Source organism: Agelaius phoeniceus, chromosome 2 (genome assembly GCF_051311805.1).
Source record: "Agelaius phoeniceus isolate bAgePho1 chromosome 2, bAgePho1.hap1, whole genome shotgun sequence".
Taxonomy (NCBI): domain Eukaryota; kingdom Metazoa; phylum Chordata; class Aves; order Passeriformes; family Icteridae; genus Agelaius; species Agelaius phoeniceus.
Genome location: NC_135266.1, coordinates 30,589,429 through 30,606,230, shown reverse-complemented (window position 1 = coordinate 30,606,230; position 16,802 = coordinate 30,589,429). Strand labels below are relative to the sequence as shown.

The following is a 16,802-nucleotide window of genomic DNA, read 5'->3' as shown; positions in this document are numbered from 1 at the left end:
CCGCGCACGGCAGCTCCCGATCGCCCCGCAGCGCCTCCGCCCCGCGCACGGCAGCTCCCGATGGCCCCGCAGTCGCGTCACGCCTCGGTGTCCTGCCCCCAGCCCGGGCCGTGCCGCTCTGGGGCCCTGGCGGGTCCCAGCCCACGCGGAGCTCCCTGCGGGGTAACCCTGCCTTTGTCCCTTGCGGGGCTCCTGGGAGAGCGCTGGAGCCCCTGGTTCAGGTGCACGGTCCAGCAGGTATCTCACGTATTAGGTTCTTTACACGCACCACAAAGCCGAGAAGAGGGAGTTGTCCGGGCAGAGGCGGCGCGACCTCTCCGTTTATTAAAGAAAAGACTATCCACGAGGGAGAGTGTCCGTGTGAACATTCCCGTTGCAAGGAAAGCTTCGTTTGGGCACTGGGGTCAAGTCACAGCAAGACCCCAAGTCCGAGGTGGCAGGCAGCATTGGTTTGGTGCTTGTAAGGATGCGGTTTTGATATGCAAATTCAGGGAGCTGCTATTAAACGTCTTCCAGGCAAGGTTTTAATTAGGCAAAGATTTGCATGTATATGAGTTTATATCAATAGCCCAATTTAATAAAGGCACATGTGCGTACAGTTCCTTTCTTGGCAGTAGACCTCATCAATATGGCAATGCAAGGCTGTAATTCTTTAAAACATATGCTTGTAAACTTCCATTGCATTCATGAAAATTATTTCAGGAACACAGGAGACAGGGAAGAATGAATCTCTCAGAAGCCTTTGCCTGTCAGAAGGTTCTCAGGTACATCTTACTTTTTCATATCTGTGAAGAATAGATGATCAGTCTACTGATACAACTTCTGCCTAATTGTGCCCTGAGAACAGGTATCTAATCTAGAATCTAAACTCTTATAAATAAAAGTGGACTGGAGAATACTGATTATTTTTAGCTTATTTTTTCCTACACTCCCTGTTCCCTTTTTTTCCTCCACTATAAAACCTAAGGAATAGTGGAAATGGGTACAATAGGCCTTAAGACCCTAAAACTTTTTTCTGATTGGGAATTTCTGATTCCCAAGAAAATATAATTTTGGCACCAAACTCTTAATCTTTTCTGCAGAGTTGAATACATGACTACCTTTTCCTTTAGCACATGGCCCTGTCTACATCTGCTGCAATACCACACTTTTGAAAATTGATTCCCACTTCAGAGCTTGAGCTGAGACAGAGGAATGGAGATGCAAGTGGAAAATCAATGTAGATTTCCAAACCCAAAATGAGTGAAAGCTTCCCAAGCTCCTGACAAGTGCTTTTCTCTGATTCAGGATATGTCCCTTTTTAAAATATCGAAGCAGTTGTCCCTTCTTGAAATAGCAAGCAGGCACAGACAACTCACTGCAGGCATGCTCTTCAAAAATAGCTAAACCCCCCATTTCCATGGTGTTTCAGGGAATTTCCTCACACAATCTGATGCATGCAAGATACAAATCTCATCATTTGTATTTACTATTTTCTATGAATTTATGCCAGGGTTTCTCTTTATTAATGTCTTTGCTTGTTACTTACAGAACAAGCCCAAACAATCTAGTTTTGAACATAATAAAATAGTAACATTATATATAGACTATTTTATTTTGGTTAATAGAATTATATGTGAGATACTGACTCTTGTATCCTGCAGAAATGGTAAACAAAGCAGGAATTTCTAAAGACAGGAATTAGTGCTAGGTTTTATATTCAATAAATATAAATTTTAAATTAAACACTGTAGACACAAAGCAGCATTAACATAGAGTCATTCATTTAAGCTGTAGTTTCCAGATAATTTACCATGATTATCTCAGGTAGGTCTTCCGCTTTACTGACAACAGAAATATACAAGAAATACATAAAACCAAGCCACGAGTATTTCACCTTTATCTTCTGAAGATTTATTCAAATAATCCAAATCAAATCACATGACAATTTAAACTAATTGCATTGCTAGCCCGGTTTTACATTTTGTATTTAAAAAAAGAAAGCTCTTTAGTATAAGAGAATGAAAACAGTGTTTCTTAAACTTTATCAAAATTAAGAATGGCATATCATATAGAATGCTACAGCCAGGATGCTTTTCTCTGAAGATTTGCTGTTCATTGGAGGCAGAGAAATATCATTTCATCTTTTTGAGTAAGAAATGTTTCCTTTCCAACTTGAAGATCCAACTTAGTACATGATATAATAATTTTCTCTTCCAAAATTATCTGGATGTGCTGAAAATTAGAAAAGAAACATGGAAATGTTTTGACCATAGGAATTGTAAATGATTTGTTTCTCCCTTCATTGAACAAAAAAGTCTTCTCTATTCTTACTTGCTGAACCTCAGATATTTTATAGATATCCAGCCTTATTTTACATCAAATAAACCCAACAAGAGGAAGCACACATTGGGGTTCATCATAGGATGGCAAAGGTCTGGCAGAAGGGCATATCCCCTTTGAATACATCATTCACACTTCTCACACTTTATTTGTTTTGAAAATGAATAGAAGGGCTCACAGCTGACACACAGTCAGCCTCTCTCCTGATGGGGACTGCTTTTTCATGCTGAAATTCCGGCTTTCTTAAAGTCAGCAGAAGTTTTGACACTGAATTCAAGCAGGGTCATGTTTTTGCTCTCATTTTTTGATCATTTTAGTTAATGATTTCGTTTAATCTCTGTATCCTGGTATATACAGACCTCTCAGATGAACACTTACCATTCCTACAAGTCAAGTTAACTATGTCCTATTTTTTCTCCCTTTTTAACAATCCAAAGTGTTTGATTTGCTCTCTGGCAACAGAGCTAGGAATAGCACACCCTCAGTCTTTTCGTGCCCTGGTTTGCAGTATATTGTATGTTACAAGGTGTGGAATTGGATTAAAAGCTACAGCACAGTGCTCTGCAGATGAACCCACTGCAGGTGTGCTGCTTAATGGGATTTTAATTTGTAACAAGTGAAAAAAAAAAGCAGAACCTAGAATGAGATTTTCTAGATGAAAAAAAAATGCTATTCATGCTGAGAGAAAGCAACTGCAAGCTCTGTGATAAGGAATAAAGAACTGGCCAATTCCCTCTGAACTGCACTTTTATAGATTATGGCTTGTTCAGAGCATCTCTGTTACTGCCACTGGTTTCATCAATTTTGAGTTCATACTATGTGTGTTTGGCTCAATAGCATTTCATCTGCCACACTTCCCTGCTAAGCCACTGTGTACCAATCTTCTACTATCTTGCCCCCCGCCCTCTACATTTTTTTTCATATAAAACCAATGTTTTCCTCAGGAGATGCCACCACTCTGGAATGTATTCTGTTTTCAAGGGTATTAACTCTATTTATTAATTCTATGTATTAATTATTTAAACTATATTTAAAGACAAGATTCATAAATGTACTGCTGTAATGTACTGTTCATAATAAATGGGAAAAGATGGTCTCCCTGCTGAGGAGTCTAATTTATATTCAGCATCAACTAGGAATGGAAGACTAGAAACAGATGGAGAAGGAAGAGGAAGAATAAAGGTGACAACTAAAAGATCAGGAAGGGATCTGCTAAGCCACACATATTGGTGCTGCTGATATCAGGGTAAGGTTGGGAGATTCTTTTCTGATTCGTGTTACCAGTCTTCCCTCATATTTTTCCAGGGTTTTGTAGCAAGACCAAGTGGTTAGCACTGATTTCAATGAGCTGAGTGGGGAGGTGTGATGAACAGATTTTTTTTTTCCACAGCATAACAGGCTGTAGAGAAGGCATAGAAATGCCTTGTGGAGCAAGATTAAAAACCATGGAGGTTGGGTGATGCTGGCAATGGATGGAGTGGAGGATGGGAACTGATGAAAAGCTCTGGGTTACAGAAACCTGCCAAGCCTGCCTAAGGTGAAGGAATTAAAAGCAAAAATTATGAAATAAACCTGAGCAATATGTCAGGCAGCAGAAATGTGGTCCAGGAAACAGCAGTGTGGCTGGTGGATGCTGCTATGGCTGCTGAGATACCCAACAGAATGGGGTATCTGTGCCCAAAGGGGGATTAGTCAAGAGCAGGGACAGATGGTTCCTTGGAAGCATGATGATGATTTTTGGTGGTCAAAAGTCACAGAACAAAAAATCCTCATGCAATGGAAATCTTGTCAGAGGAACTACAGAGATGACAATACAAACAAAGCAGTGGGTGTTAGAGATGCTTTTGGCAACTGTGTTTTTCAGCAACGCGTGGCATCAGTGTGGATATACAAAAGAAAGAATCTGCAATGGTCAAGGTGGGAGCACCATCCATCTGAAGAACATGAGCAGGCAAAGTGCTCACTCACTCTCTCACATCTCCTGAACCCTTTTGAGCTGCAGGTTCACATTTTTTGACTCCATCACAAACTGACAGCACTTGAACCACAACATAATAAGTGCTTGCTAGAATCTTTTTCATCCCAGTTATTAGCATCTTGCACATGGACTGGTAGAATGCATCATCTGTTGGGTTATTTGATGTCTAAACTCCTACACTTTCTCAGTCATTCACTGTGTCCTTCCCTCATGCACACCTTCTCCCAAGTCCTCATACTCATTTCACATTTTACACTCTTCTCCTCTTATTCTGAAAGATTCCTCATTCTCTCTCTAATCAGCCTTGCTCTGTTCTTGTGATCAGGTACAAAAAATTCAAAACTGGTACATATTTATAAGCACATCACTTCCACAGACCAAACCTGGGTCAAGCCCTTGTCTGATGACCCCTGCCAAAAGCATTGCAGTGGGCATGGGACATACAAAAGGCAGCACAGTGAAGAGCACAGGAAATGGGCAGATACTGAATAAAATTTCTAGTGGTTCATTTCCTCATTTCTGACCATCACTGATTTAGAGCTCTCTTGCAAATTGTCAGCACCCAGCACAGTTTACATTTTGACATAAAGGTGGTATGGCAGGATGGGTCTTTATTTTACATTTGAAAAATAACAAAAGCTGTCAAGCATGCCCATCACACAGATAAATCATTCTTGGTTTGTCCTCTGTGTGCCTGCTTTCTCCCCTCCAATTTTCTTTGCTGAGCTAGTCTTAGCATACTTTAAAAAAATTAGGGTTCCTTACAGGGCCTTATAATTAATAAAGATGTTTTTAAAACAGTCAATTTCCACTCCTGTGCTAGTGTATGGAAACTGAATACCTCTTGGGAATAAAATAACTATAGTAGTGTCACCCCCAAAACCTAATTTTCTCTGTGAGTCTTGGTGTCATTAACATTTTTCTTTCACAGTTTTCTGGAAAACAAGATGTTCTCTGAGACATAAGACAAGTGCTCTTACTGCATGGAAGAGAAATATGAAAACAGCTGAATGTCCAATTCATCACTTGCATTAACCACAGAGGCTTGATCCATATTCCCATGTGTTTTTGTATTTTAGCCTTGTATTCTAGAAGACTTAGAGTCTATCTTCTTTTCTACCTGTATGTCTACACCTTATGCTAGTACTTTTGGAGCAGTGGACTGACTGCAAGAAAATCTGGTACAGCAGAAGGGTCTCAAGGATTTCATATTTCTGAAGATATTTCATATCTTTTGATAAAAGGAACAGATAATTGGAGGGAAGAGAGCCTCTCAGTGCTTCCAAAAGTGAGGAAAGACCACACTGTGCTCTCTTTTTTGATGATAAACACATGCAGTCTGTATGTCAGCTAGCCATGGCCTGCTCCCAGCCCACCAGAACAGCACTGCTCTTCCTTAGACAACATTTGGGGAATCAGAAGGAGCTCCTGATGTCTGCTGGCAACAGGAACTTGTGTTGCAGGGGAGGTGGGTGATGTTGAGATTACAATCCATTGATATCATTGTGGGGTGGGGGCAGGATGTGGAGGATGCTTCGTGAGTTGAGGTTTCCGTGACATTGGACACAGCTCCATGCAAACCTGGATTTCATTAGTTCTACTTTACATGCAGAAAATACCCCAATCAGCCACACACCTCCCAATCTGTCCTAATTTGCCCAATTTATAACATTTTCCCCATCATTTTCTCTTAAGTTAATGTTAATTTCACCTTGCTGACAGTGGCTGTGTTCACCAAACAACTCAGAACTCTGGAAAGCATTGCTTAATCCAAAGTTATTCTGGTTCTGCATCACAAGAGCTGTCTGTGGAGCATTGTCTTGAGGTTCCTCCTCAGCAAAACAGGCTGAGAGATGGCTGGGCTCGTAAACACACAGAACAGGGACCTCATTTTGCTTTGCAACCAAGGCATTTCCTTCTTCCTTCTCGTCTTCTATATAGGACTGGAAAATGTGAGCCGCAAAATCAACAAGTAGCATATTCAACAAAAGCCAGGATCCTAGGTTTAAAGAAAAACAAAGATAATTATGACAACCTCTTCATTTGCATATCTTTATGATGTGTTCTTTTTTGAAGGGCTTCATTATAGTAATAGACTAGACAAAGTAATGGACTAGCACTCATCAAACAGTACTTACAAAATTATGTACTTCCAAATATCCCAGAAAAATAAGCACCACTGCTAATTTTAAACATATGCAATTTTTTTTCCCTTATTTAACTAGAGAGGACAGTTGTGTTCATTCACTTTCCTGTTCAAGTTCCTCATCTCCACTCACTTCTATGACAAGGCTTATCAATAGCCACATCTTATCCCCATTCTCCCCTCAGACAGATAAATCATTCCACCTCTTCCCAAGTGAAACCTCCTACAGACATCTGTGTGTGTTATATCTATGACATTAAATGCCCCACCTTGGAGCTTGGACCATAAGTGATAAAAGGCAAGAAAGACTCACTGAGGCCATTGACTTTTGAATCATACCGTGGTTGAAAGCCCTTACAGTAAAAAGTAGATCTTCCATGCCATAAATCTGCATAGGAATTCATCAAGCAATTTATAACCTCTGTATCCCACAAACTAGTTTAAATGGATATCAACAAGGAGATATCACAATTTATATTAATGACCACAGTTTACAGAGCTTTAAAAATGAAAAATACTCTCTTTTGATGTTATATGTGTCTAAGAAGCTGCTGCTTCTGCTGTTCATCCTTTTGAGGATCCTTAAGCTAGGAAAGTAGGAGGAAGTGCTTGTTTACCTATGGAACAAGGAAAGGGATTTTTACAGTTGGAGTTTAAACTATATTGATTTCTTAATAGCAGTTAAGAGTGTTTCTAACAGTCTTACAGGTGTTTTCAATATATTCTTTAAGAGTAAGCATGAAGCCAAAGCTACCACTCCAGTTGTCTTTTGGGATAATCCAGAGGAACACAATTCTCAAGAGGAACCAGACTGAAGCAATTTGTTGCAGAAGAGGAACGCACAGCTTACTACTCAGTCCCCATGGCTTGGCAGTGCATCCTTGAGTGCCTTGGAAGGCAGCAGAGGTGTGTGAGCTGACATGAAACTCCATGAGGGAGGTGTGTAGAGACACATTTTGTGGAAAGGAGACGGAGCTGAAGGAGCTGTAGAGCTCCCATTAGCCCTGAATGCTCCAGCACACCTGCTCCCTGCTGCCCTACAGCAGGGGGAACTGCAGGGCTCCTCTGATCTCACCTGGGCATCCCCCAAGTGGGCGCTGGGCTGGAAAAGGGTGAAAGCCAATCCTAGATTGAGAGGTGTGAGTATGCCAGTGTATTATGTCTGCTGGATGTGGCAAGCTAGAAGGCAAGAGGTCAAGTCAGAAGCAAGATTTGTTTTGGTTACTGGATTAACATGACACACATTTCCCCAGGTAATTGTGTTTCCTCAGTGTGGATGCTACATAGTTCATATTTTGAAGAAATTCTGAGATTTAAGACATTTCTGGAAAGCAATGTTCCCAAGTGCAGAACTTTTACACCAGATGGCTTGTTAACAGAACTGCTTCAGCCTGTCTGCTAAAACTCAGGGTCCTAAAGGAATAGAAACATGCAAAAAAAAAAAAAAAAAGGGACATTGATAGATCAAATACAACATCTTAAGGAGCAAAGAAAGATAATAATGGCCACATTATTGAAGCATCACAGCAAAATATTAAAAAATATTTTTAACTCTCTCATATTTGAAATAAATTCAATTCTAGTGTTATTGTAGTAGGAAAACTGTCATAAAATGGGTGAAAATGTAATTTGTAATTAGTTTAACAAAGTCTCAGCAGACCAAGAGATGTGCTCCATCCATTGTATCCCATCCATCAACACAACTGCAGAACAGGGAGGCAATTCATTAAACTCTTCTTGTGGTGGAAAGAGGGAAGAGGATTTCATCATCATGGGGGATTTCAATAAACATTATACTTCCAGTGCAGTTCTTGGAATGCATTCTCAGTTTATTCAATGCCAAAAATACTGCATATAACATTGGAGAGTTTTGTGCAGAACTCCTCTGGAGAGAGAGAAAGGATTGATTGTTTCACCCTTACTGTAATGCAGCAGCTGATGGACGAGGGACCCTACTGTGTTATGTTCCCTGCAGATACAGAACAAAACTCTGATCCTGCTCCAGACAGTTTACAAGTTAACAGAAGGCAAAAGGCAGCAGCTTGATGCAGAAGAGTGTGTTCATACATGCACAAGCACAGGCATTAATGGGGTAAGAATACTGAAGAACACAAAAGGCAACAACCTTGACATACCCCTCTGTTAAGTATTTATAGCAAACAATGAAAGCATGGTTTTGAAGGGGCATTTCAAAGAAAATAATGAGGTTTTCTTTGGCTATTTGTATGAAGCTGCATCCAACAGATGAGTTAAAAATATGAAGTTGCTCCTTTGAAAATCTAAAAGGCATTTAATACAGTTTGGGATTAGATGCAATTCACAGGAGACAGTACATTTCTGCAGAAATGGCACCTTTGCAAGGTGTTACAGAAGAGAAAGGCAGTTAGGGTAGAGATTGGACTGATTTAAGACATGTTTGTATCACTTCAAGCCTCTTTGAGTGAACACAACTGCACAGCTCCTTCCCTTCTCCCACCTTGCACTGGTGTATGATGGATTTGATATTTGACAGCTCAGAGCCCTGAGTGCCTTAGAGCCCTAAGATGGAAAGAAAAATAACCCAGCTAATTTTCAGTCAGTTTTTTAGGCTATCTTCAGGCGACTTTTCAGTCGGTTCAATACCTTCAACAGGTGTGGTGCTGGCTACACAAGAACTGAGGTCAGTGTAAGACATTAAATAGGAGGAGCATATATCTGTTGTATGTGGAACAAGCTGCTTTTTTGGCAACTAGTTATTGCAGTGGCTCTGCTCTGGCTGTGTTATACAGAAAGAACCTGGGGGACTCAGAGCTATCACTTGAGATGTCTGGAATGCTTATGGTTTGGAATATTAGTGGCCCCAGATCTCCATCAAACCATTTTGCTGTGGTGTGCACCTCTTGTATGGAGGGAAAGCAGAGGCTCTCACCTCAGGCTGCTGTTCCCTGTTTCCCCACAAAGTACAACTTCTGCCAAAAGAGGGAGTCCTGGCTTTCCTGCCATCTACAGCTTCATGCTCCTGCTCTCCTCTCTTATGCTCATCCTAGAGTTTTGCCCAGAGAACTGGTTTGGTCAAAACCTAATCATTTCATTTCCCTGACTTGTCTAGCCACATCACCAGGAAAAAGGTGATAAAAGGAAAGGAGTAGGAGAAGACATGTCTCTGTTAAATGTTGCATGCATTTATGTCAGTTAAAATCATAGAATCACAGAAATGCAGAGCAGTTTGGATTGGCAGGCACCTTAAAGACCATCTAGTGCCAACCCCCGCCATGCACTTTCCAGAGGTTGCTCAAAGCCCTATCCAACCTGACCTTGAACACTTCCAGTGATGGGGCATCCACAGCTTCTCTGGGCAGCCTGTTCTGATGCCTCACCACCCTCACTGTAGAGAATTCTTTCCTAATATCCAGTCTATACCTGCTCTCTTTCAGTTTAAAGCCATTCCCCATTGTCCTGTCATTACATCACCAGCCCTCATGGCCCCCTTCAGGTACTTTTGGATCTGTTGCCTCTGCCATCTCAGGTCAAAATGGAGCATGTCAAATTAGAGTCACAAAGATCCTATTTACCAAAACTGTCTGTCCTGTTGATGGTCAGAATCTTGCCTACATTGCTCAGTAGGAGGTTCCATTTCAACATGAAATCTGATGCCTGCTCTTTAAATGCCTCTTTACTCTTGCTTGGCTGCAGATAAAGAAAAAAAATGGTTTGTGATAAAGTTGGTTAAAAGAATTCCTTTCTGTATGTCAGACCATTTTCCCTGTAAAACTGCATACAAAGATGAAAAAAGCAATAGGTATTTTTTCTATTAGAATCCTAAAATGTCTTAGGTTGAAAGACATCTTTGGCTATTACCTATTCTGATGTCCAAATCGTGGCCAGCTTAGTTCAGGCCTTGTCCAGCCAAGTTCTGAATATCTCCTGGATAAAGATTCTACAGACTTTCCAGGTAACCTCTTCATATGCTTAATTATTCTAAGGGTATTTTTTTTTTCTTTGTATCTATTGGAAATTTTCTTTCCTGCAACTTGTGTCTATTGCCTTATGGCCTATAACTATGAACCCCCAGGAAAAGTCCCACTCCATCTTCTCTATACCATCCCATCATGTAGTTGAGGCTTATGTAAGATGGAGGCACTACAGAATTGCAAAGTACTATTCTTCATTTAAAAAGAAAAAAATAAGAGTAAATAATTAAGCCAAAGAAACACAGTTTACTCTGCTTCTTCAGAAGGGAGAAAAAAACCCCAAACACTAGGTACCCCCCAACCCAAGTTAATGTTATGGTAACCAACCAAATGCAGCAGTACCAACACAAATTGTGAGTCAGTGAAGGCAGAGGGGTGGTAGAGTTGGTAATCTATTGAAAGGTGCATATGTCAGGATGGTCATACTTGAATCTTTCACAAGAGCTAGAGACTTTCTACAAGAAGTTCTTAGTACTTGCTAAAAGTCAACAGCTTGGTGAAACAAGGATCTAAGGAACCATGAAATGTTCTTCATTTATACCAACATATTACTTCTGAATTTTGGTTTATTAGGGGCTATGATAATGTGTGTATATGAAATCAGAGCAGATACTGAAACGACTAGAGTGGATATGTGCACAGAAATATGCTTGTAGTTGTTTGCACAGATGGAATTTTTGTATGTCAATTAATTCTCCCCTTTTCCACAGCATGCACAAATTGTATTTATGCAAATCTGCAGTCTGGTCAGGTTGCTAGTGTGCAATGTACCTCCTGCAGACTAGTGACAGTCAGCATGTAGCAGGATAAATGATGTGATCCATCCTTCTATTCTGAAATTATTAATTTTATACCTTAATAACAAAAGTCTGGAGATCTGAAGACAAACAGCTCAGGAGATCACGAATATCTGTGGAAGATGTCAGTGAAGAAATGAAGTTCTTCAAACCTGTGAAACACAGAAGGGAGATCATTACTTGAAGTGATTGGTCTGCCTTTTGGTTTGTTTCTGCAGTTTTAAGCTCATTTTTCTTTTATCTTTACCTTAAAATAGATTAAGACATCTGTTTCTAGCATTTTGATTAATATACCATTTCTTTAGCGAGGAATAGTACCCTACTTTGAAATCAGTCAGAATTCATGTGTATTTCCATTTCCAGCATAAGTGCACTGACCTAGTCATCATGGCAAAGGTGGCAAGAAAAAACAGTTCCACTGCCAAAGCTGGAATTTGGAGGAAATACTAACTTATTTATCTAAGATTTCATGTGATTGAGAAAAAAAATCTTGGTCTCACTGTTGAAGGGAGAAAAAATTTTGAAAACAAAGCAGAAAATGCAGAATATTCTGTAGACCAACAGAAATATGGATAGAAATATGGATAATGCTGCCACATATCAGTGCAATTGCTGCCCCAAAAGTTTGGCACCTACCACCCAATGCCAAAAGGTAAATTGCACCTCCCTGACTGTATACCCTTCTAATTGAGACCTCTCCCTTCAAGAAAGCATATGGATTAGTTCAGTGAAACCTTGCCTATTATAGATGACAGTTTGGAAAAGCAATGAAAACAAAGAATTCAATAAAACCACCTTGGGAAGACCAAGAACATCGATAATATAACAGAAAAATGTACTAAGTGTTCTATGCAGTGGTTTTGGGTTTAGTATGTATATGTATATTATTGAAATGGTTCTCCTGATGATTCTGTGAAGCAGACAAGTTATTATTCCTACTGAAAGCAGTCACAGAAAGTCTGTGACAAATCCCTGGTCAGTGCATGAGTTGATGATGGACCAGGAACAAAGAGCTGAGGTTCCCCTGGTTAGTTCTGTGCACAGCCTAGTACAACTTGCCTATCTCTTCCTAATATTTTAAATGGCAGAGCATTAATCTAAAAATTAGGTTGCTGTTCTATTCCTTTTCATTAATCTGTCAAATAATTATGTCACAGCTGCACACAAATTGTGTATTTTATTGTTTACAGCACAACATCAATCCCACAATACAGCAAAAGGAAACCAAAGCTAAAAGGCCTTGTCCAGTTCAGCAAACAGTATTTTAAAATCTGGCCACAAGAAATGATTTTGTGCGCTTCAACTAATAACAGAGGAAAATGCAATCATTGAAAACATATTTCCTGTCAAAAGAAAGCATGAAAAAATATCCCCGCTTGTCAACCTTCTAGGAAATACATAATTCAGTAACACAAACTCCACTCCTGCTGTCACAAAAAGCTTTAAAAGAGTCAGAACCAAAAGCCTTTAATTCTTAAACTTTAAAGTTAGAAGGATATTACCTCATGCTCAATTCTCAATTTTATTGGCTCTTTTCTAGCCCTTCAGGTTACAGGAAGAGTGTAATTCCCAGTAAGGCAGATGTCATGGATAAACAAGAAGAAATGCTGGACCTCTAACAATGACAACCTAGTGCTTAAGAGGAAAGACAATAAATAGCAACAATTAATTACATTTTAATGGTATGTTTTTCTGCCGCTTCTTTGGATTCTTAAACTTCTCTTGAAAGAGGTCTTTGGTCACATCCAGAGATTTCTCATTGAAGATGGCATGCAAGCCTGACCGCAGAACAGTGACTGTGCTGTTGTTGTTCAAGAGTGCTCTTACTGTCTGGACAGAATAAAAAAAACAGTTAATGCCTTTCATTTTCTCAAGCCCTTAACTCAGTCAAATAAGGGAATTGAAGAAGGAAAGCTTCCCTTATTCAATACTAGACTTCATATGACCAGTCTCCAAATTGGGGATGTGGGGGGGGTATAGGATCAAAGAAGATAAATCTGAAGTTGTCTTCAAGAGAGTTTTGTTCTGGGAGATGTCCTTTTCAATGATGCTCTGTGTTGTCTGTGATGGAGCAGACAAGGCTAACATACTTGAATTATCTGGGCAATTGCCTGGGCAATTGGCTTTGCCTAGAGTTATTATAATTACACTAAATAATGATATTTTGTCTAAAGCATGGAATGGTGTATTAGGGATGACTTTCCTTCAGTGTTATCTGTCCTTAATTTATGTTGCAATTTAATTGTCACAAGTTTTCTCAAATTGCTCAAGCCTTTGAGAGAATAAAAATAACATTAGAAATGCAGTATTAGTTAAAACAGTATTAGTTGGTTTTTATCCCATTTATCTGCTTATGAGTAATTTGTGAATGAATCTGTCTTCATATTTCTCTCAGAAAGTATTACAGAGATATTGCAAACAATTTTCAGATTAATGTTTATCATAATCTCTTCACTTTTTTAAATTCGTTGCTAACATCACACAATATTCCTTAAGAATTTTGATGAAATGATGAAAACAGTCAAGGAAACTAAATCTGAATCCATTAAATTTTGTTAATAAATATGTTTAGTCTTTCATACTGAAATCAGTAAGATCCTAAAGCCTTTTTTGGACTTAAGGTTTTTTTGTAAATAACTCCTATCCAGTTGGGCTTTTCAGAGGAAAAATATTCTTTGTAAAATTCCAGAAGACTTCAGGATTCGTGCATGTTTTAACAAATCCCATATACCAGGTGCTTAACATGACCCCACAAGCAGCAACAAATGCAGCTGACCATTTCTTTGCAAAAATTATCAATAAAGCTATTTTTCATCACTCTGCTAATTTTTTTTAAATACCAAACTCAATCTGATTCTCACTTAGCAATCTCCTTCATATAAGTTAAAGACAAAGGCATTCTTCTTATTTGACTTGGAGCTTTCAGGGACAGAAAAAGAGCCTGCAAAAAGAACACATGACCCAAAGGCTGGGAACTACCAGGGCAGCACCTTCAGTAGGCTGCTAGTACCTGACTCCGTGCCCAACACTTTAGACTAATCCCATTGGATTTCACTATATTAAATATGATTCTCCAAAATGACTGAGAACCAGCCCTCTCAACACTCAAATGCAACTTACCAGAGGCAGGAATCAGCCCCAGAAAATGACAAGCATCACATTCACATTCTTTTCTCACAGGGAATTTGCACCTTTTTATGCTCTAATTATTTCTACATGTCCAGGTAGTAGCAGCTGTCAGCCTGCTTTATCTACACATGGTGGGAAAGTTACCTTTTTTCTTTTGAATGTTGACCCTGCCAAAATTGTTCTTACTTTCTCACCAGATGGCTGAATTATTGTGAAGTGCTCTACAAGGAACGATGTGGTTACAGTGTTCAGAGGTTGCAGCTGCACACTGCCTCTGTAGCACTTCTCATCAGGAGCACTCTTGCCTGCTCTGACCATCAGTCTTTAGTTGAAATTCCAGATGCATTTTAGACAGAAAACTGAGAAGGTTGATTAGAAATATCAAATTACTCCTGTGTGAGAAGATAAGATAAACTTAACCTTCAGAGAGAAATAACTGAGACAGGATGTGATGCAGGTCTGTGGGAAGCATTGCTTGAAGATGGGTAGGAACTTTAAGATAATGAAAGAAAGTATTTTTTTATACAGCAAATAATTAAACCTTGGAACTCACTACCCCAAAATCTCAAAATCTCAAACTCTTTTACTTTTCCCTTGTTTTGAAGAGGCTCTAGAGAAGGTACAAGCAACTTTTTCTTGTGAGAGCTAGAAGTATAAATTTGACCCTGATTCTCAGTCTGCTGTATTCAATTTGTGTGGGTTAAACAGTGTAAAAGAGCACCCACAGGCTTCTTCTAGAGAATTTCCCCCAGTTGCTGAAATACTCTTGCCCTAAATCTTGAGGGTGTAAATCCAGTTTTGACTGCAGCTTTTCCACACATTAAGAATAGGGAAGGAAGACTGAAAGAGCTACAACCAGCCCTTTGACATCATGGCTTGAAAACAAGAAGGGTGATTTGAAGTATGCAAATCAAATACAAATGTCTGGGAACAGGTGACACTCATGATCTTGCTGGATCATGCTCTTCAATGCATAAGAAGACCTGTTTAGAAGCACATAAAGCTGAGATTTTCAGGTATGAGTATCTCCAAGGGCTGCTGCAGTATGAGTGCTCGGTACTTCATGGAAGTCAACTTTTTGTGTGGGTAGGTGCCCTTATGCATGTCTGTGCTTTTTATTTTTTACTTTTTTTTTTTTTTTAAAGTAAGAGGAGGGAGTGTTTTGTATGCTGCTAGTGATGAAGTTTTCCCATAAAGAAAAGCTACATTTAGTGGTCCAAGAAGCTGCAGTTCCTCCCGTTCCTCCCTGCTTCCCTTCTTCCATCTGAGTAACGATTCAAATCAGATGCCATGTTGGGAAAATGTAAAAAAAAACTTTTACATGTTTGAAGGAGAGAATATATCCCCTGTTCTCTTTTGCTTTCTTCCCTATTTGTGACCTTCCTTTTTCTGCTATAGCCCAGACCACCTCAAAACCCAAGGATTTGGGAGGATCCAAGGGCACCAATGGAAGGAATGCTCCAGCGTGTGCTCTTGACTGACTTTGGCATGGATGGCCAAAGAAACTGGAAAGTGTCGTCTGACCCTTCCAATACTGTGCTATCCTCTCCATGGGCTACCATTAACTACATCTCAGAGGCTTTCAGAAGAATTCAGAGTGAGGAAAATGTCCCCTCAGCATGCTTAACAGTGGGGGAAGAGATGGGAAGGAGTGTGAGCATGACATGGTTGGTGTATATGTTAAGAACATCCATGGTGCTGCACTTGTTCTCCAATGGAGCATGTCAAAAATAGTGTGAACAGCTCACAGGAATGAGATTCATGGCTCTTTTTTTCATGAATTCTGGAACATACCTTGACCATGTTGCAAAGGTCTGTCTGTCTCCTGAGCCTTTTTACAAACTCTTTAGCTTCTGTTAAAGAAGAAGAGGCAGATGTTTCACATTATTAATATTTTACAGTCTAAAATACATTAATAGAAGATACATTTTAAGTTAGAAAGTAGTTCCCTAGAGGAGATTTGGAGGGTAAGGGAGGGCACAGCAGAGGCACTGATCCAGCATTATGGGATGGGCTGGGGACCCTTGCAGTCAAAACTTGCAAGGAGAAGCTGCCCAGCTCACCTCTCTTCCTTCACTGTGAATCTATTAATCCATAATGTGCAGGAAAAAGTCTTTCAATATTTTATTATTTTCATTTAATACTTCCTAATTAATGCTCTGTCAAGCATTCAAATATAAGAAATGCCAAAATTAAGTCTGTCTGCAATACTGAGGATATGAATCCTAACACAAACTTTTGCCTACACAGGAGCCCTGCTTTACCTCTGTGGAGTTGGTCTTCACTCAATGATCCACTGAGCAGCATCACGTTTTAGGCAGAATCTTCAGCTTAATAGGCATAAATATGTGTGTGTGTCTCCACAGCTTTGTAGAGAACAGATTTTTTCCAATCATCTTCTAATATCAGTCATATTTTCCCTATGGGATTATGGTTGTTTTCCTTTTATATTGGACTGGTACAGCCATTAATTAATTTAT

At 39.6% G+C, this 16,802-nt stretch overlaps 1 protein-coding gene across 1 annotated transcript in view; it reads right to left on the bottom strand.

Annotated features, from left to right (window-relative positions):
• Window positions 1-1,870: 1,870 nt before the first annotated feature.
• The window catches only part of RFX8 (regulatory factor X8), a 61,034-nt gene continuing 46,102 nt past the window's right edge, over window positions 1,871-16,802 (bottom strand). Inside the window, exons 12-17 of the mRNA XM_077174659.1 lie at window positions 16,117-16,175; window positions 12,867-13,023; window positions 11,251-11,345; window positions 9,998-10,112; window positions 6,012-6,299; window positions 1,871-2,214 (exon numbers count right to left, since the gene is read on the bottom strand). Coding sequence (XP_077030774.1) covers window positions 2,168-2,214; window positions 6,012-6,299; window positions 9,998-10,112; window positions 11,251-11,345; window positions 12,867-13,023; window positions 16,117-16,175 — 761 coding nt within the window. The 3' untranslated portion in view covers window positions 1,871-2,167. The remainder of the gene's footprint in view (window positions 2,215-6,011; window positions 6,300-9,997; window positions 10,113-11,250; window positions 11,346-12,866; window positions 13,024-16,116; window positions 16,176-16,802) is intronic.